Source organism: Heptranchias perlo, chromosome 8 (genome assembly GCF_035084215.1).
Source record: "Heptranchias perlo isolate sHepPer1 chromosome 8, sHepPer1.hap1, whole genome shotgun sequence".
NCBI classification, from domain to species: domain Eukaryota; kingdom Metazoa; phylum Chordata; class Chondrichthyes; order Hexanchiformes; family Hexanchidae; genus Heptranchias; species Heptranchias perlo.
In genome coordinates this window covers 17,119,356-17,139,803 of record NC_090332.1, presented here as the reverse complement: position 1 = coordinate 17,139,803, position 20,448 = coordinate 17,119,356, and the positions used below count along the sequence as shown (strand labels likewise).

At 44.3% G+C, this 20,448-nt stretch overlaps 1 protein-coding gene across 1 annotated transcript in view; it reads left to right on the top strand.

The window, feature by feature from the left end:
• Window positions 1-2,772: 2,772 nt before the first annotated feature.
• Window positions 2,773-20,448, top strand: part of LOC137324152 (regulator of G-protein signaling 7) — a 307,861-nt gene continuing 290,185 nt past the window's right edge. The window contains exon 1 of the mRNA XM_067988293.1: window positions 2,773-2,856. Coding sequence (XP_067844394.1) covers window positions 2,773-2,856 — 84 coding nt within the window. The remainder of the gene's footprint in view (window positions 2,857-20,448) is intronic.

Below are 20,448 nucleotides of genomic sequence, written 5' to 3'. Positions count from 1 at the left end.
GTCTTACAGCGCACCCAATTTTCTTTTCTATTGACTTCAATTTCACCCCCTATATTTCATTATCCTAATTCGGATTCTTTTTTTAAAATTGAATGTTCAAAGCAAACAGATAGCTTCACAGCCTGCCAATCAAATGTAAATGAGGTCCGCCCCTCAAACTGGCTCACTTAAAGCAATCGCACCACCTGGTGTCCACACAAAGTAAAACTCAAGTTCCAGTGTATCCTCCTTATGCCATGAGCCACGCCAGGAGAGATCTGCTAGTCTCGTTAATAAAGATTTTAAAGCAGTTGCTTCAATTATATTACGGGGGCTTCTAGCTTGGCCTTAACTAGCCTTCTGAAAGCCAGACATGTTGCTGATTGAATATATCAATTTATGCTTTGTTAGAAGGAGTTCTGGTTCGAGGTCTCTGCTGACGAATAGTCATTACTAAACTTTGTAATTTTTCCACCAAAAAAGTGCTACACAATCACATTTTACCAAAATAATTATCTAAGATATAGCCACCATGAGTTTTTCACCCATCCCACTTTATATTCTTAAAATTAAATGTCACATAAATTCACACTAAAAAATCACAAACTTAACCATAAACTTACTCCAATTTCCCCATCGCAAACACCATCATAACACACCGTGTCTGTCCTCTGAGCAAATAGGTATCCTCTCCAGGCTAGCTGACTAGCCATGTTCTGAGGCCCGGTGTGGCACGTAGAGGAATCCAGCTCTGGTGTAAAAAAAGACTATAGTTCCCAGGAGCCATAGGTTGGCCAGGACTCTGATGGATGTACATTCTTCATGTAACAAAGGCAGCCCTAATGCATGTGCAGGAGGAGTCCATCTCCAATGAGCAATCCCCCAACTTTATTCATTTCAGCAGCACTAAGCCTGGAGAATGAGGAGATAAGAGACAGATGTTGGAGGGGTAAAGAGAGAGAGAGAAAGAAATTTTGAGGAGGGAAGTAGACGCCATCCACCTTAAAGACGGAGAGGAAGCAGACCTCTTATGCACCTGGTGGGTGCGGAGAGAGACCTGATTATCTAAGATATATCAGTTTTTCACCCATCCCACTTTATATTCTTAAAATTAAATGTCACATAAATACACACACACAAAAAAAAATCACAAACTTAACCATAAACTTGGCTCCAATTTCCCCATCGCAAACACCATCATGAAAGACATCTCGTTTTGCATGTGGAGCGCGGAGGGAGGTGGGGGGGGGGATCACTGGCTCGATTGTTATTGGCCTTACTGGGCTCATGTTGTAAAACAGCACATCGTCTCACTCGCAGTGAACAATGCCACCGAAGGTTCGCTAGCAATAATTAATTTTTTTAAAAACCCACTTTTTTTTTCAAATTGACAGTAACGACTTGCATTTATGTAGCCCCCTTTTTAACGTGCCTCACGCTCACCGGTTGCAGCTTTAAGAATGCAATCCTACTGGGGGCCCCCTGAATGAGATCCATTCCTGTTCTTTACAAGTTCTGACGTGTTGATGTGTTGTGTGTTCCTGACTGTTGTTGCTGCTGCTGCTGCTGAGTCTGAGTCCCGGGAGCGCGCGTGTTGGAGGCTGGCGCGGCGCGCGCGCCCCCCCCCCCCACCCCGCCCTCTCTTTTACTCCCCTCAGCGCGCGCGCGAGACCCAACCTGGAGCGCGAGCTCGCGCCGCAACACATCCCCCCACCCCCCCCCCCCCACCAGAAACAAGGCTGAGAGACAGAGAGAGAAAACCGAGCCTTACCCCCCTCCTTCCCATCGCCATACACACACACACACACACACACCCCTCTCCGAGCCTCGCTGCAAATCCGCAAGGTTTTCAATGAATTGTCTGAGGCCGGGATCTGTATCGGACAAAAACATTGCAGAAATCAGAACGTTGTGCTCTTGTCGTGCAGTGTGTTGTGCTTGAGGTAAATCTAAGCGGCTCGTTGTTTAAAAAAGCCTGCAAAGGAGGAGGGGGGGTGGGGGGGCGAAGAGAGAGATTGCAAAAAAAAAACCCATCGCCAGTGAGGCGCGGTACTATTCGCTGTTACCGTTCATTTTCTCTCTCTGCACTCTGTGGCTTTCGAAGAGGTTGTGTTCGCCGGGTTCGGTAGCTGTCTATGGTGCTGAGCGTATTTAATGGCTCGGGCTCGCTGCGGTTCGTCTCCGTGCAAATAGCCTAAGTGCCTTTTGCTGCTCGGAGGGCACATGAATGCACAGGCTTTTCGAAACGATGTAACATTTAATGCAAAAGGCTGTTCAGAGGACCAACCGCGGCATGCTCTCGTAATGTGAACGGCAGCACTTGCAAAATTGCAACGGCATAACGGCAACATGGGCAGCGTGCATTGAGCACTTATAGTGCAATTTTTTTGCAGTCTGTTTATATTATTATTTGCATACCTTTGATGGTTTGTCCTCTTGCCCTTTCCATTTCTTTCAGCAAGCATGCCATTATCACAGGCATTGTAGCATGAATCGGGGCAAAGATCGTATGTGCTTTTGTGGTGCTATTATCTACTAAATCCGCTGTCATAAAATCATAAATTTATTGTCTTTTTTATTTTGAATCTAAGTTTATCTAAAGTGGTGTCCCCCGCCCCCGTGGTGTTGGTATACACACATTGCCCTTTGCTGTGTCCTGGATTTGGCATCTGCTGCTACATTTATTACTCTGATGCTGGCGCCTCACTTAATGATTATTTCTTTTTAAAAAAAATTCCCTTTTTCCCTTAGTGCAAATTCAGGAATCCGAGGGCAGCTGGGGCAGATCTTGCTATGGCGCAAGGAAATAATTATGGACAGAACACCAGTAACAACGGTATGGCAGACGAATCGCCGAACATGCTGGTGTACAGAAAGGTAGGAAAGTGTGTGTGTGTGTGTGTGTGACTTGTGGTGGAAGATGCAACGTATTCCTAAAGCTACGACGTCCAGTGCGTTGTTTGGGTCCGATAATTTTTGCAATGTTCTCTTCTGCCTGTCATTTGGACTGTAGCTAGCAAGGGAGAGAGAGAGAAAAAAATAGCAATTGGGGCTAAAGGTAATTTAGATTCCTGTATTCCTAGCGTGCCCTGGTGTTTGATGGATCAGTTTAAGCTGCATGCCGATTATTGTCATTCCGGACAGCTGTAGAGAACCTTTTTAGAGGCTATTTATAGCTGCACGATAGACGCAGCCCCGGGGCTCGGCTCGCGGGCTAAATAGACCGGTTTCTCGTGACGTCACTGGAGTGACAGGTGGCCACACTGTAAAGCAAATTTGAGCCAGACCTGGCGTGCATACCTCTTATTCTCGCCATATGCCCACAAGTTGGGGTGGAAGAGTCCTGGCAGTGGGCTATAGCTAGCACGTGTGCTATTGGAACTTGAAAGAACGATGATCTTCGACAAGTGTTGCAGTAACCGAGTCTTGGACTAATGCAAAATAATGCGTTTGAGATAAAGGAAGAATTTTTTTTTCCCTGGTGATTTAAAAAAAAATGTCTTCAAGTTTATTTTTGTTAAGTTTTAGTTAATAATGTAATAAATCGAGCGCATGGCAGTTCAGCTCAGACCCGCCGAATGCACGGCCTGTGACATGTGGGAACACCAGGATGCTTCCCGTGTCCTGGACAACCACAGGTGCAGGAAGTGTCGTTGGCTGGATGAGCTCGAGCTCCGGATTTTGCGAGGCTGAGAGTTTTGTGGATAGCACGTTTCAGGAGGTGGTCACCCCACAGCTTAAGAGAGTGGAGGCAGAGAGGGACTGGGTGACCGCCAGACAGACAAGGAGGACCAGGCAGATAATGCAAGAGTTCCCTGAGGGCATCTTGCTGTCTAACCAGTATTCAGTTCTGAATACTGGTGGGGGAGAGGGTTCCTCTGGGGAGTGCAGCCAGAGTCAAGTCCACAGCTCCATGGGTGGCTCAGCTGCAGGGTGGGGGGGGGGGCGGAGGAGGAAGGTCAGGAGAGCGATAGTGATAGGTGATTCCACAGTTAGGGGAACAGATAGGCGTTTCTGTGGTCGCAGACGAGATTCCAGGATCGTATTTTGCCTCCCTGGTGCCAGGGTCAAGGATGTTACCTAGTGGCTGCAGAATATTCTGGAGGGGGAGGGTGAACAGCCAGAGGTCGTGGTCCATATCGGTACCAACGATGTAGGTAGAAAGAGGGATGAGGTCCTGCAGGCAGATTTTAAGGAGTTAGGAAAGAGATTAATAAGCAAGACCTCTAAGGTAGTAATCTCTGGATTACTCCCGGTGCCACGCGCAAGCGAGTATAGAAATAGGAGAATAGAGAAGATGAATGAGTGTCTGGATGGTGCAGGAGGAAAGGCTTTAGATTCCTGGGGCATTGGGACTGGTTCTGAGGGAGGTGGGACCTGTACAAGCCGGATGGGTTGCATCTCAACAGGGTCGTGGCCAATATCCTCGCGGGGAGATTTGCTAATGCTGCTAATGCTGTTGGTGGGGGGGGGGGGGTGGGGGGAGGGTTTAAACTAGCTTGGCGGGGGATGGGAACCTGAGCTTAGATTCAGAATGGAGAGAAGCAGAGCTGGAAATGAAAGGCAGAAAATTAGTTTGTGAGTTTGGAAGGCAGAGGAAACAAAGGTTAGAAACTGGACAACAAAGGAGTTTGGCAGTGCTTAATGGTATATACCTCAATGCAAGGAGGATAGTGAATAAGGCAGATGAGCTAAGGACACAGGTAGACACGTTGAAGTACAATATCTTAGCTATTACAGAAAAATGGCTTAAACAGGGGCAGGAATGGCAGCTCAACGTTCCTGGTTACAGGGTTTTCAGACAAGACAGAGATGGGGACGTAAAATTGGAGGGGGGGTTGGCAATATTGGTTAAAGAAACAATAACGGCTGTGAGGAGGGATGATATATTAGAAGGATCATCAAATGAGGCCATATGAGTTGCTAAAGAACAAAAAAGGGGCAGTTACACTGCTCTGAGTGTACTATAGACCCCTGAACAGTCAGAGGGAGATAGAAGAGCAAATATGTAGGCAAATTTCTGATAAGTGCAAAAACAATAGGGCAGTAATAGTAGGGGATTTCAACTACCCTAATATTAACTGGGATACAATCAGTGCAAAAGGCATAGGGGGTGCAGAATTCTTAAATTGCATTCAGGAGAGCTTTTTTAGCCAGTTCATAGCAAGCCCAACACGAGGGGGGGCAGTTCTGGATTTAGTTTTAGGGAGTGAAGCTGGGCAGGTGGAAGGAGTATCAGTGGGAGAGCGTTTTGCTGGTAGTGATCATAATTCAGTTATATTTAGCATTGTTGTGGAAAAGGACAGAGATAGAACAGGAGTTAAAGTTCTAAATTGGGGAAAGGTCAATGTTACTACGCTGAGAAGTGATTTAGCAAAAATGGACTGGAAACAGCTACTTGAAGGTAAATCAGTGTCAGAGCAGTGGGAGGCATTCAAAGGAGAGATTCAAGGGGTTCAGAGTAGACATGTTCACACAAAGAAAAAGGGTGGGACTACCAAATCTGGAGTCTCCTGGATGACAAGAAGCATACAGATAAAGCAAAAAAGGGAAGCTTATGTAAGACACCAAGAGCTCAATACTGTAGAAAGCCTAGAGGAGTATAGAAAGTGCAGGGGTGAAATTAAAAAGGAAATTAGGAAAGCAAAGAGAGAGGGCATGAAAAATACTTGCAAGTAAAATTAAGGAAAACCCAAATATGTTTTATAAATACATAAAGAGCAAGAGGATAACTAAGGAAAGAGTAGGGCTTATTAGAGACCAAAAAGGTAACCTATGTGTGGAGGCGGAAGATGTGGGAATGGTTCTTAATGAATACTTTGCATCTGTCTTCACATAAGAGGGGGATGCTGCAGAGATTGTAGTTCAGGAGGAGGAGTGTGAAATATTGGCTGGGATAAACATAGTGAGAGAGGAAGTATTAAGGGGATTAGCATCTTTGAAAGTAGATAAATCGCCAGGCCCGGATGAAATGTGTCCCAGGCTGTTAAGAGAAGCAAGGGAGGAAATAGCGGAGGCTCAGGCCATCATTTTCCAATCCTCCCTGGCTACAGGCGTGGTGTTGGAGGATTGGAGGACTGCTAACGTTGTACCGTTGTTTAAAAAGGAAGAAAGAGATAGACCAAGTAATTATAGGCCAGTCAGTCTAACCTCGGTGGTGGGCAAATTATTGGAATTGATTCCGAGGGACAGCATAAATTGTCATTTAGAAAGGCACGGGTTAATCAAGGACAATCAGCATGGATTTGTTAAGGGAAGGTCGTGTCTGGCTAACTTTATTGAATTTTTTGAGCAGGTAACAAGGAGGGTCGATGAGGGTAATGCGTTTAATGTGGTGTACGTGGATTTTAGCAAGGCTTTTGACAAGGTCCCACGTGGCAGACTGGTCAAAAAAGTAAAAGCCCAACTTGCTACTTTCCCTTGGAATCCAAGGGAAAGTGGCTAGTTGGATCCAAAATTGTCTCAGTGGCAGGAAGCAAAGGGTAATGGTTGATGGGTGTTTTTGTGAGTGGAAGGCTGTTTCCAGTGGTGTCCTGCAAGGCTTAGTACTAGGTCCCTTGTTTTTTGAGGTATATATTATGATTTGGACTTGAATGTGGGGGACTTGATCAAGAAGTTTGCAGATAATACAGAAATTGGCTGTGTGGTTGAGAGTGAGGAGGAAAGTTGTAAACTGCAGGAAGATATCAGTGGACTGGTCAGGTGAGCAGAAAAGTGGCAAATGGAATTCAATCCAGAGAAGTGTGAGGTAGAAGTCCTGCCACATCCAGTCGTGAATGGTGGTGGACAATTAAACAACTAATGGGAGGAGGAGGCTCTGCAAACATCCCCATCCTCAATGATGGCGGAGTCCAGCACGTGAGTGCAAAATACAAGGCTGAAGCGTTTGCAACCATCTTCAGCCAGAAGTGCCGAGTGGATGATCCATCTCGGCCTCCTCCCGAAATCCCTACCATCACAGAAGCCAGTCTTCAGCCAATTCGATTCACTCCACGTGATATCAAGAAACGACTGAGTGCACTGGATACAGCAAAGGCTATGGGCCCCGACAGCATCCCAGCTGTAGTGCTGAAGACTTCTGCTCCAGAACTAGCTGCCCCTCTAGCCAAGCTGTTCCAGTACAGCTACAACACTGGCATCTACCCAACAATGTGGAAAATTGCCCAGGTATGTCCTGTCCACAAAAAGCAGGACAAATCCAATCCGGCCAATTACCGCCCTATCAGTCTACTCTCAATCATCAGCAAAGTGATGGAAGGTGTCGTCGACAGTGCTATCAAGCGGCACTTACTCACCAATAACCTGCTCACCGATGCTCAGTTTGGGTTCCGCCAGGACCACCTCATTACAGCCTTGGTCCAAACATGGACAAAAGAGCTGGATTCCAGAGGTGAGGTGAGAGTGACTGCCCTTGACATCAAGGCAGCATTTGACCGAGTGTGGCACCAAGGAGCCCTAGTAAAATTGACGTCAATGGGAATCAGGGGGAAAACTCTCCAATGGCTGGAGTCATACCTAGCACAAAGGAAGATGGTAGTGGTTGTTGGATGCCAATTATCTCAGCCCCAGGGCACTGCTGCAAGAGTTCCTCAGGGCAGTGTCCTTGGCCCAACCATCTTCAGCTGCTTCATCAATGACCTTCCCTCCATCAAAAGGTCAGAAATGGGGATGTTCGCTGATGATTGCACAGTGTTCAGTTCCATTCGCAACCCCTCAAATAATGAAGCAGTCCGAGCCCGCATGCAGCAAGACCTGGACAATATCCAGGCTTGGGCTCATAAGTGGCAAGTAACATTCGTGCCAGATAAGTGCCAGGCAATGACCATCTCCAACAAGAGAGAGTCTAACCACCTCCCCTTGACATTTAACGGCATTACCATCGCCGAATCCCCCACCGTCAACATCCTGGGAGTCACCATTGACCAGAAACCTAACTGGACCAGCCATATAAATACTGTGGCTACGAGAGCAGGTCAGAGGCTGGGTATTCTGCGGCGAGTGACTCACCTCCTGACTCCCCAAAGCCTTTCCACCATCTACAAGGCACAAGTCAGGAGTGTGATGGAATACTCTCCACTTGCTTGGATGAGTGCAGCTCCAACAACACTCAAGAAGCTCGACACCATCCAAGGTAAAGCAGCCCGCTTGATTGGCACCCTATCCACCACCCTAAACATTCACTCCCTTCACCACCGGCGCACAGTGGCTGCAGTGTGTACCATCCACAGGATGCACTGCAGCAACTCGCCAAGGCTTCTTCGACAGCATCTCCCAAACCCGCGACCTCTACCACCTAGAAGGACAAGAGCAGCAGGCACATGGGAACAACACCACCTGCACGTTCCCCTCCAAGTCACACACCATCCCGACTTGGAAATATATCGCCGTTCCTTCATCGTCGCTGGGTCCAAATCCTGGAATTCCCTTCCTAACAGCACTGTGGGAGAACCGTCACCACACGGACTGCAGCGGTTCAAGAAGGCGGCTCACCACCACCTTCTCAAGGGCAATTAGGGATGGGCAATAAATGCCGGCCTCGCCAGGGACGCCCACATCCCATGAACGCATAAAAAAAAATGCATTTGGGGAGGGCAAAGAAGGCAAGGGAGTATACAATAAATGGGAGGATACTGAGAGGTGTAGAACAACAAAGGGACCTTGGAGTGCATGTCCACAGATCCCTGAAGGTAGCAGGACAGGTAGATAAAGTGGTTATAAAGGCATACGGGATACTTTCCTTTATTAGCCGAGGTATAGAATATAAGAGCAGCGAGGTTATGCTAGAACTGTATAAAACATTGGTTAGGCCACAGCTTGAGTACTGCGTACAGTTCTGGTTACCACATTACAGGAAAGATGTGATTGCACTAGAGAGAGTACAGAGGATATTTACGAAGATGTTGCCAGGGCTGGAGAATTTTAGCTCTGAGAAAAGATTGGATAGGCTGGGGTTGTTTTCTTTGGAACAAAGGAGGCTGAAGGGAGATTTAATTGAGGTATATAAAATTATGACAGGACTAGATAGAGTGGATAGGGAGAATCTATTTCCCTTAGCAGAGGAGTCAGTGACCAGGGTGCATAGATTTAAAGTAAATGGTAGGATTAGAGGGGAGCTGAGGAGAATTTTTTTCACCCAAAGGGCGGTGGGGGTCTGAAACTTACTGCCTGAAAAGGTGGTAGAGGCAGAAATCGTCAACTCATTTAAAAAGTGCTTGGATGAGCACTTGAAGTGCCGTAACCTACAGGGCTATGGACCAAGTGTTCAAAGTGGGATTAAGCTGGATAGCTCTTTTTTTGGCCGGTAAGGACACGATGGGCCCAAAGTTCTATGCCGTAACTTTCTATGATTCTATGAAGATGCAAGTTCAGGACTAGGGCGTTGGGGGATCGTAGGGGAAGTTTGGCTTGGTGGGCTAGGGGAAGGGAAGGAAGCGGCTGAGGCAGCTTAACAGATGGGCTCAATCTTACTGACCACGCAGTCCATGAGCTCCTCGCACTTGTTGTTGGAGGTGAGGATGGAAGAGGCAGGGGAGAGGGGTTTAAGAAGACGGTTTGTAGTGAGAAGTCAGGGGTTATCTTTGCATTCCAGGATGATACTGGAATAGTGAGCAGTTTTGGCATAGGAGAGCATGACCCGATAGTGCTTTATGTGGTCCAGTCAGATCTGACGATGAATGGCTAAACCAGTTGTCCGCCATAAACGTTCAAGTCTGTGTCCCTTGGACTTAAGGGAGCGGAGATGAAGGTCGTACTGAGGGAACGACCAGGGTGATAGAGAGTAACGGTTTTAATGGGGACAAGGGCATCAAAGGTGGATGTGAGGGTGTGATTGAGCAGATCGGTAGCTGCAGAAATGTCATGGTGAATGGAGAACCAAAGGCTAGTCATTTGGTAATTTGAAAGTGCCATTTAAGTGACTTGGGGGAAGAGTTTTTTCCAGGAGCAAATACAGAAGGAAATGGGGTTGGGAGGGTAATGTTTTATTTGTTTAAGCCTTTGTGGTTTAATTAGCACTTGGCTTTTCCTCTTTGGGTTTTAATAGCTTGATTAATATTTTTGTTTCTAATTCCCAAATTGCAATTTTAAATATGTGTACAGTGAAGGGTATTATTAATATATCAGATATGAAACTGATAATTTACCAGTATTCTCCTGTAGATCTGTGTATAGTGTAGCTATTTGTTAATATTCATGTAAACCATGTGATATTTTCAATTTTACAATATTTGCTAAATTCCAGTAACCAAATGAAAGTATACATAACTGAAACTATCCAAGTCAAGGAGAATTTCAAGTAGGACAAATATAATGTTTATTTTTCATTAGTGTACAATAGTTCCTATATTATAAGAAGTGTAAAGTATCTGGTGCACTTTCCTATTAGCAGTGAGATAACAACAGAGCTCTTCCATTTCCTCTCTTCTTCCAAAGGTGTTGATACATGCTCATTTCTAAGAGTACTCACATTGAGAAATGAATGAATGAACTTTCAAATGACCCTTGGGACATCCAGTGAGAGAGTTGTAGGAAAAATGCAATTGCCTTAAATGTTTCCTCAGAATGGAGTCTATAGTCAGACTGAATTCTATGAGAGGAAAGGGCAAGTGCTGATTAAACCACAAAGGCTTAAACAAATAAAACATTCCTTACCATGAATAGAAAACAAGCCATTATAACCATAGGCCCAAAGATGGCATGTTAAAAGGTACATAAAGATGTCCTGCCTTATCTGGACCTGTGTGTAACCCTTTTGTTAGTAAAGAACTGAGAAGCTAGGGAGTAAACAAGTCTGGTGCCAGTGCTTCATTTATTTGGAGGCCACCAAGGGTACCACAAGGCTGTATGAGATCATCGACATCAAAAAAGCTGAACTCTCCAACACATGTCTCACTCAGATTGGCTAGTAGAATTGAGACAGTTTTTTTTTTAGAAATTAAGGATCTATAAGATAGTATTTTTGACACTAAAGTTCAGTTTTTAGTTCTCAGTCTTCAATCCTCAGTTCTTAGTTTAGTTCCAGTTAGAATCATAGAATCAAAGAATGATACAGCACGGAAGGAGCCCATTGGGCCCATCATGCCTATGCCGGCTCTTTGAAAGAGCCATTCAATTAGTCCCACTCCCCTGCTCTTTCCCCATAGCCCTGCAATTTTTTTCCCTTCATGTATTTATCCAATTCCCTTTTGAAAGTTATTATTGAATCTGCTTCCACCACGCTTTCAGACAGTGTATTCCAGATCATAACAACTTGCTGCATAAATTATTTTTTCCTCATTTCGCCTCTGGTTCTTTTGCCAATTACCTTAAATCTGTGTCCTCTGGTTACCGACCCTCCTTATTTACTCTATCGAAACCCTTCATGATTTTGAACACCTTTAATTTCTTTTAGTAGTTCTTGTAGTAGAAGCCATAGAAGTTTTTGTCTAGTACATGTAGAGGGGTGTCTGTAAAAAGACAGAAGAGTAACAGAAGTTAAGATTGTACAGTTATACCAGCCAGATATAAGTGTGTTACTTAGATGTACAAGTTGGCCTGAGTGAGGAGAGATTTAAGTCAGCTAGTACAGATATAGCTACCAGCAAGGAACGTGCAGTTACCCAGGAGAAACAGATAGCTACTCTACTAACACTCTGACATCTCAGAAGGATAACACGATCCTTCCAGAGGCAGATGAGGTAATCAGTTCACCCACACCAGCTCATAAGGACGAGGTCATATAAGTTCTGGAATCATTGCTAACTACAAGCACATAGTTTTGATAGACAGGCTACTAACTTGCCTTCTATCTCCGTAGTCTAATCCTAAATTAACCTGACCACCTTATATCAATCTCAAACATTGATCTTGACTGTAAATTTATAGTCAGCAAACAGTTAATGCTGAATTACCATGACATAACCGAACTGCCTTTGTAACTTGTGTTGTTTATTTCATCAATTAACATATCTACTAATTATTACTAAAAGAGAGGGATATATTATTTTCAAGATGCAGGAGCTGGTATTTTACTAGTGTTCCTGATCAATAAAGCAGCTTTAAAATAATATTTCCAGTTTAAACGGTGTACATATGTATGGCAAAAATATCGGGGTAGCAATTCGTCAACATTGCGCCCATATTCCGGGCAGAAAACGGGAGCAAAAATGACCAATTTCACTGCGCCTCATGGACGCCTGATAAACATCCGAGGCCAATAAGACAGGATTAGGCCCCTTTCCTACGCTGATGAAGGGCCTAACACCTGTTTTAGGACCCCACAGGAAGATTGGACTGCCCTGAGTGGAACTGGGGCCCGGCCTGTTCCACTTAGGTTTTACTGGCGTAGATGCGGCCGCCACCAAAATAGGTAAGTCAGCATTTAGATTTTTAAAAAATTTGGAGCCAGGAGGAGCAGGAGTGCTTCTCGGGGCTCCAAAGCACTCCTGCCGGCTGTGGTCGATCCTCCTATTGTTGTCCCCTCTTCCGGACTTACCTGAGACCACTGCTGACGAAGCAATCAGCCCAAAATTCAATCCTCCTGAAGGGTGAGCTGCCTGCCCAATTTTGCACCAGCTTTGGGCCTCTCGGTTCAGGCGCGTGCTGCTCGTGCAGCGCCAAGTCTGAGCCCAAGTACGCACCCACACTAATTTCTACCACATCGTGTCTCCGCTGTGTATGTGCATTCAACGCATACCTGTGTTAACTTCTACACTGTGTAAACTAATGAGTAAGCCTATTGCTTTCAAGGCGGAGGGGGTCATAGAGCTTGTGCACACCAGTTACACAGCACTTTGTTCTTGGTAGCCTGCCTTTTATCAACTCAGAACAGTGTGCAGTTAACACCAAATCTTGCTGTTATATTTTGCCATGTCTCGCATTGACCACTAGGGGACTTCTTCTCCTAGTGATGCAAGACTATTATCGGTCAAGCTATTTGTTCTCATTCGCCTCACAAACCAAATTATTTGCTTAATGCTTGCAGTGTGGCTAGCATACAGTTTAGACCTTTTATCAATTCCTAGTCAATATCTCTGTTCCTGTTTTCCCATTTTCTTTTTGTGAATCAGGCACCTTCTGTCAAACTCATTCAATCTAAGCCTTCTAAACAGCAAGGTTTTATCAAGCATCATTGTAAATTTAACAAAATACTTGGTGCTAAAGCAAAATTTAAAGCAAATCAGTTTTTTGCAGTTTTGCTTTATTGTAGCTGAGGTTTGTTCCAGAAAAACTGGGCTCCAACTATGTCATGAACATCTTATCCAGTGTGCAATCAATGAGGAAAATTAAAACTTAGTGAAGTGGACTTTCCACAGAGCAGAAGGCTGGCATTTTTACCCATGTTACACACCATTTTAGCAGCTAACCAGTGACCAATAACCAAGGAAGTAAAGTACACACAATGATGAAAAAAACACTTGCACGCTGTGCTTTCCATCTCACCATTTTACTAACAAATGCAAAAAAGAGTTAAAGCACACATGCATACACCGTGTGAATATGAGTATTGAGATCACATGCCCAAGGGTGTCAATTACTCATTTTTTGTTTATCAATCTAGTGTAATTAGCCACATCTGGATTCCCAATTAGCCACATTTGGCTGATGCCCAACGTTTTGGACAACACTGTTCTACATCATGCTATTTTCCCCCCTGTATTTTCATTCTATTTTCCTGTATGTACACAAATCTGATTCCCAGTGGAACTATGGATACAGATAAGGATTTTCTGAGTTTTCACAATCTATGGGATCGCCAAAGCCTATGGAGATTATAAAAAATGGCAGATGAGATTCTCTGAAGATCTTGGAGAATATCAGTGGCCATTTTGTTGTAATATGGACGTGTCTGCTGTATATCTCGTATGGTAGATCAGCAAGGATGTTTAGAAATTCTGTCCGAATAGAGGCAAAAATCTCATATCAGTTACTGCGTGTGTAGGTACATCAGGTACAGAGTTGTAGGAGATTCTTGATAACAGTTATAATTGCTTCAAAGGAATGAAGGCAGGTGGATACAGCCAAACGCGATGGAACGTGTCCCATAGTACCACTGTCTCATCTAATTGGGATGAACTGATTTTTTTCATCAATAATCAGACAGTTCAATAGCATAATCTGGATATTGCAGTAAAATTCTAAACGTCAACAAACCTTAATGCCTTATAATTTATCCCATTTTGTTCTGTAATAAATCATTTCAGACTTTAAAATAAAAACTCCGGTTGCCACATCAAACCCAAAGTTAATGTGCAAACATATTTAGACTGGCATGAATTGCTCTGTGATTGTTTCTGACTGACCGTGATGAATATCCATTATCCTTGAATTAATTCTTTAATCTTTTCAGACATGTAACAATCCCCGTTCTCACTTAAATTTACATAATTACTGGTCATCCGCCTTTCTTCTCATTGTCTTTGGTTATAAAAATATTTCCCTCCAATTTTTCCCCACCCCTCCTCACAGTTATTGAGGCACAGTTCTCAGGTGACAGCAGACTTCATGTTTGAACCTAGTAGTAGATGTTCCTTTTTTTCTCTTCCTTAGTTATCAATGATGTTTGTGGGTATGGCCTATCGGCCATTCTGATGACATTGCCTGTCCATGTCAATTACGCATTGATCAGCATAGATTTAATGCCATGAGCATTACCTATAACAGTGCGTCTGTCCAGGCTATTTCATCTTGGAGGACATCACAATTGAGCCTCATACTTTCTTCACCCAATGTCCACACAGTAGCACTTGCCAGTATCCGTTCACTGGACGGTAGTCTGGATTCGGATCGGAAGCCATTGGCTGATTTTTTTCTTTACCTTCCTTAAGCCAGTGGTAATGAGACCAAATGAAGTGCCCAAACTGCTGAGGTCAGCTAACCCAGGGCAGCTTGGGAATTGACCCAGTGGCCTTCTGAACCGTATGATTTTGTGCCACATTGCACAGTGCATTCACACACTAGGCCATTGGGAATGTAGACTGTCATTTAAATTTTTTTAATGCTGTATTTTAAAGAAGTTCTCTTATTATGATTCAATTCTTAAATATCAACATTTAAATGTATATAACCATGAGTGATGGTGACCTGTGCATATTTACAATAGCATGAATGCAGCTATTGAAAAGTGAGCTCACTTGAAACCCCCTTTTGGTTACCTTGATTAATGTTTAATCAGATATCTCCCTTAACCCGTAGACTGCTGATGTCCCTGGGCCTACCATTAAAAAAATATTTAAACCCATGCACTGAGTTACTGAAACAAACCCCATTTTATAGTAAAAAGCTATTCAGTTGTCACAAGTATCTTTATTGTTGTAACATTAAACTCACACTAGTTAAAACATATAAATAATAGTGAAAAGTTTTAAAAGCATTATTTCCATTTTCTTTGTCTTCCCTTTTCCCAGTATGTCCCTTTTACTTTTTTATTACTTTAAATTTTCTTTTACCTTTCTTTTAAGACTACAATCTAACTTTTAAAATATTTTCATCTCTTTTTAAAAAATGTTTAAATACTCCACTTACCAGCCAGAGTCTTGTCATCCATTCTGGAGGCAGGACCCGCATTGTTCTGGGCCTTTGATGGGCTGAAAGCTGGTTCAGTTGGCCAGTTTTTCAATCAGTTCAGACACAAGAGTTGGAAATCGACCTGTGATAGACACAACCTAGTCAGCTTCTGACATTGGTTTCTGTTGGCCAAGCTGAAAGTTCTATCGTTCAATGAGCTTACTTGGCACCCTTGGCAGTGCAATTATGTCCTGCTAAAATAGTCATTGGTGCTCCAATAGTTATTCTTACCTTATCAGATCTTTATCCTACTTCTCTTTCTCATCTCAAGATTCATGGCCTGCTCCCAGTCCGACTCCCAATTCCGACTGTCATCTGTAACCTAGTCCTGCTCCTAATTATGAATGCAGCTCACAATCTGGTCCCAATAGCGCGCACTTACAGTCCGAAAACTCCACTACTTTTAGTATTTTTCACAGATGGTTCTATTCATCAGAGACTATGGAGTCAGAAAATGAATTAAATATAAAGTTCCCGTTGAACCACTAAGTGCTTTTGAGCTGTCGCTGCTGAGACAACGTTCTCATTTTCTGAAAAGAATTGCAAAGTGCTGTCACATGATTTTGTCGCGCCAATTCAAAAAAAAGCCTCAACGTGTGGCTGCAAACTTGCCCAACAGCACACCGCCAGTTGTTGAAGATGCATGGAGTCTTCAAGTAGAAACATGAGCTTTGCCCCTCTCCTCCCTTTACTTCAGACGGCACTCTGTTTTTTCACTTTTATGTTTTGCATCAGTGAAACAACTTGTCACCTTTTCTTGCCACCTCTCTTCTTTTGAACACTCTCCATAGCTTTGCAAACAGCATTCTCCTCAATTATCCTGATAAACAAAATCCAACCCTTCAGCACTATGATGGACATCTAGATTTCAACGGACTGGGGAGATTCTCATTTGATGAAGGTTCAGGGCAGAATACCTTTTTTCTGTTACCTTGACATTTAGGAAATTTAGTCTAACCTTTCCTTAAAAAAAATGAATTCTGGGATGCCAGGGAGAGGGGAATCAGCAGGAGAACTCCTGCTCCTCCTGGTTCAACATTCAGGTAAGTATATTATAAAATCTTACCTTTTTGGTGGCGGCCTGAAGCAGTCCCTTTAGGGCCTGCCTGTTCAGTCGTATGTAGACCATATTTTCTTGAATGCAGCCGGCGCTGGTTACTTCAGGGCAACCCAATATTGCAGAGGGGACCTTAAATAGGCATTAGGCCCCTTCTTTGCATATGCAAAGGGCCTAATGCCTCTTTCAGGCGTGGGCCTTGGATGCCTGTTTATTTGCTTATACCAATATGGCAGGCAGCACACTTCCGGTAATCAGCATGTGCTTCCAGCCCACCATTCTGGAGCCTTAGGAGGCTGTTTAGCGTGTGCGAATGAATTTCTAGGCCTATGACTTTTTTGTGAATTTTTGTGGCCATCAAGGTGAGAGATATCCATTTTGTGCATTCACTATCAGCATCAAGCATTCCGATTTAAGGTTAGGCTCCATCCCAACAAAATACCTCACCCCGAACCTCAAAAAGCACTCCCCTCCCACTGCATTGGATCAAAGTGACATTTTTCTATTTTCCATGCCAGTAAGCCAGTGGCATCTGAGTGCATTTGTCAGTTTGTACTGATTGAAATTATGCAAACTTATTTCAGATGGGGTGGTTACAGCTAGGATACAGAGGAAACTTTCATCCAATTAATTTGTCTAGATTTGAACCCTAGCCCCAGAGTAAAAGACCAGTGTCTAACCCATTGCACTATCCAGTCCCCAATTATCCCTAAAATTAATTGACTCATGAGAAGTACATCTACAGTTTAATAAGAGCAAACAGAAGTTTTCAGCATCTTTTGAAAGTTCCATGTTAGCTGAGGAGTTCCGATATACGGGATGGAGTTGAGTTAATACATGTTTAACAGTGAGATAACTGCTTGCATCCATCATGACATTTTTCTTTTGTAAGTTTACTTACAAAAATGAACTGTTCCATTGGCAAGTACTTCATGTAGAATTATTCATGGTAGGGAAGAAGGAGATGGGTAGCACACTGGCTCCTTGCATCTTTCAGAGCTGGGTTTGAATTCAGCCTAAAAAGTCTCCTCTCTGCTGAGTGTAATGATGTGAAATTAAATGACAATCTTCACCCTGTTGCTTCTGGGTTCAACACTTCCTATAATTTGTCGTAATTCTACACCAAATTGGCAATCTCATAGGGATGGTTGGCGTACAAAATAATGATATCACACTGGTACAATAGAGGGGCACTCGTCTGAGGTTGAAGCTGCATTAATTAGGATTTTTTTTCTGCATCCGGCCAGTACTGACTTGTGAGTACTTGATGCTGACTCTGGGTGGAAAAGTCCAATTCTACATTGTCATAGTTTGGTGGGTACAAAATTCCCCCTCCATGAGCAACATTTCAATTTTTTAATGGAAAATAAATTATAAATTTATGTTAGGGAAAGCTTACAAAATTATTTTTTTGATTGATGAAATGTTGCCATGGAAACTAGTTGAGAATGCATGTTCCAGCCACCTGTTCAGTCATGAAGAGTGTTTTCTGATGACAAGAAAAGGCACTTCTGACTGATCAAGAGAGCTTGATGATTTATAAGAGTTGGAGTAATATAAGAATAAATTTATTTGCACAAATTCTGTTTTATATTTATGACCACAAAAACACCTCAGTTGGATCAGTATCTTCTGACCGCAACCTCCCAGCTTGCATTGAATCAGGTTTAATTTTCATTGCACGTTTAATTTTCATTGCATGTTTAATTTGCATTGAATCATGTTGAATTTAGCGTTACATTCCAATCCTTCCACCCTAGCACACATAGCTAATGATTTTTTGACAAGCGCAACTGGCACAAAAATCATATTCAAAAATCATCAGCAACTTTTAGAAAGATTATCCGTATGAGTCACTGATTTTTGAGACTGCACCACACTCAATAATTATGGTACACAGTCCCTAAAAGTTTTACACAAAAACGTTTGTCATGGAAAAGACATGTTCCTTACCTCTAGACTAAAATAATTTCATATGTGACACATAATATGCTACATATCAAATGATAATAATGGGGCATTCTAGGACTGCTCAAGGATTCTAGTAGCCAGTTGAACAACAACAACAACTCGCATCTATATAGCGCCTTTAATGTAGTAAAACGTCCCAAGGCACTTAACGGGAGCGTTATCAAACAAAATTTGACACTGAGCCACATAAGGAGGTGTTAGGACAGGTGACCAAAAGCTTGGTCCAAGAGGTAGGTTTTAAGGAGCGAATTAAAGGAGGAGAGAGAGGGGAAGAGGTTTAGTGAGGGAATTCCAGAGCTTAGAGCCTAGGCAGCGGAAGGCACGGCCGTTAATGGTGGAGCGATTAAAATCGGAGGTGCGCAAGAGGCAAGAATTGGAGGAGGGCAGAGATCTCGGAGGATTATAGGGCTGGAGGAGGTTACAGAGATAGGGAGGGGCGAGGCAATGGAGGGATTTGAAAACAAGGATGAGAATTTTAAAATCGAGGCGTTCCCAGACCAGGAGCCAATGGAGGTCAGCGAGCGCAGGGGCGATGGGAGAATGGGACTTGGTGCGAGTTAGGATACAGGCAGCAGAGTTTTGGATGAGCTCAAGTTTATGGAGGGTGGAAGATGGGAGGCTAGCCAGGAGAGCATTGGAGTAGTCCAATCTGAAGGCATCAATGGCATGGATGAGGTTTTCAGCAGTAGATGAGATGAGGCAGGGGCGGAGACGGGCGATGTTACGGAGGTGGAAGTAGGCGGACTTGGTGATGGAGTGGATATGTGGTCGGAAGCTCCTCTCGGGGTCAAATAGAGCGCCAAGGTTGCGAACGGTCTGGTTCAGCCTCAGACAGTGGCCAGGGAGAGGGATGGAGTCGGTGGCTAGGGAACGGATTTTCCGGGGACCAAGGACAATGGTTTTGGTCTTTCCAATATTTAGTTGGAGGAAATTTTTGCTCATCCGGACAAGCAATGTGACAAATGAGAGACAGTGGAGGGGTCGAGAGAGATGGTTGTCAGGGAGAGCAGGGTGTCGTCAGCATACATTTGGAATCTGATGTTGTGCTTTCGGATGCATGGGGCATGATTTTAGCCTGGAAAAATGGGTGAGTCGGTGATGGGGGGGAGGGGGGCAATAACAATTGCAAAAATCTAAAACCTGCCCCCAACCCACCTTCAACTCACCAACTCCCGGTTTTCATGGGGGCGGGATGAGGGGCAGGCAACTAACCCGCTCTTAGGAGGCGGGGTTGGGTATTAATAGGTTTTAAGGAGGCTCTGGGCCTCCATTTTCTAAGCTTTTTTGATTTTAGCTGCTGGGGGCCGAGATTCCCGGGCCTTCTCCTTCACGCCATGTGAGAGGAGGCAAGAAGGCTCGAAACTCCGACCCCCCCATGATCTCCGACCCCCCCACCACGATCTCCAATACCTCCTACGATCTCTGACCCCTCCCCACGATCTCCAACCGCCCCCCACTATCTCCGATCCCCCACGATCTCCGACCCCGCGATGACCCCCGACTCCAACCCCCCTGATGACTGACCCCCCTGATGACTGACCCCCCGATGACTGACCCCCCAATGACTGACCCCCCCAATGACTGACAGCCCCCAGTGACTGACTCCCCCCCCCCCCCCATCTAACAATTACCTGTTCACGTCCTCTTCCTTCTTCTCTCCCGTCCAACTGAGAGCCAGCCGGTCAGTCAGGCTGGCCTGTCGGGCGGGAAACCGGCAAAAAAAAACAACGTTCAACGTTCTTACGACAAAATCGTAAGGACGTCGGGGAAACCTGTACTTCCCGTCAGGAATTCCACCCCCGCCCCCTTCCCAGCTCCGGGCTAAAAACATGCCCATGAATACATTTTCATTTACCATAGTGAAATGAGAATGGGGATACCTTGGAAAAGAAAATATC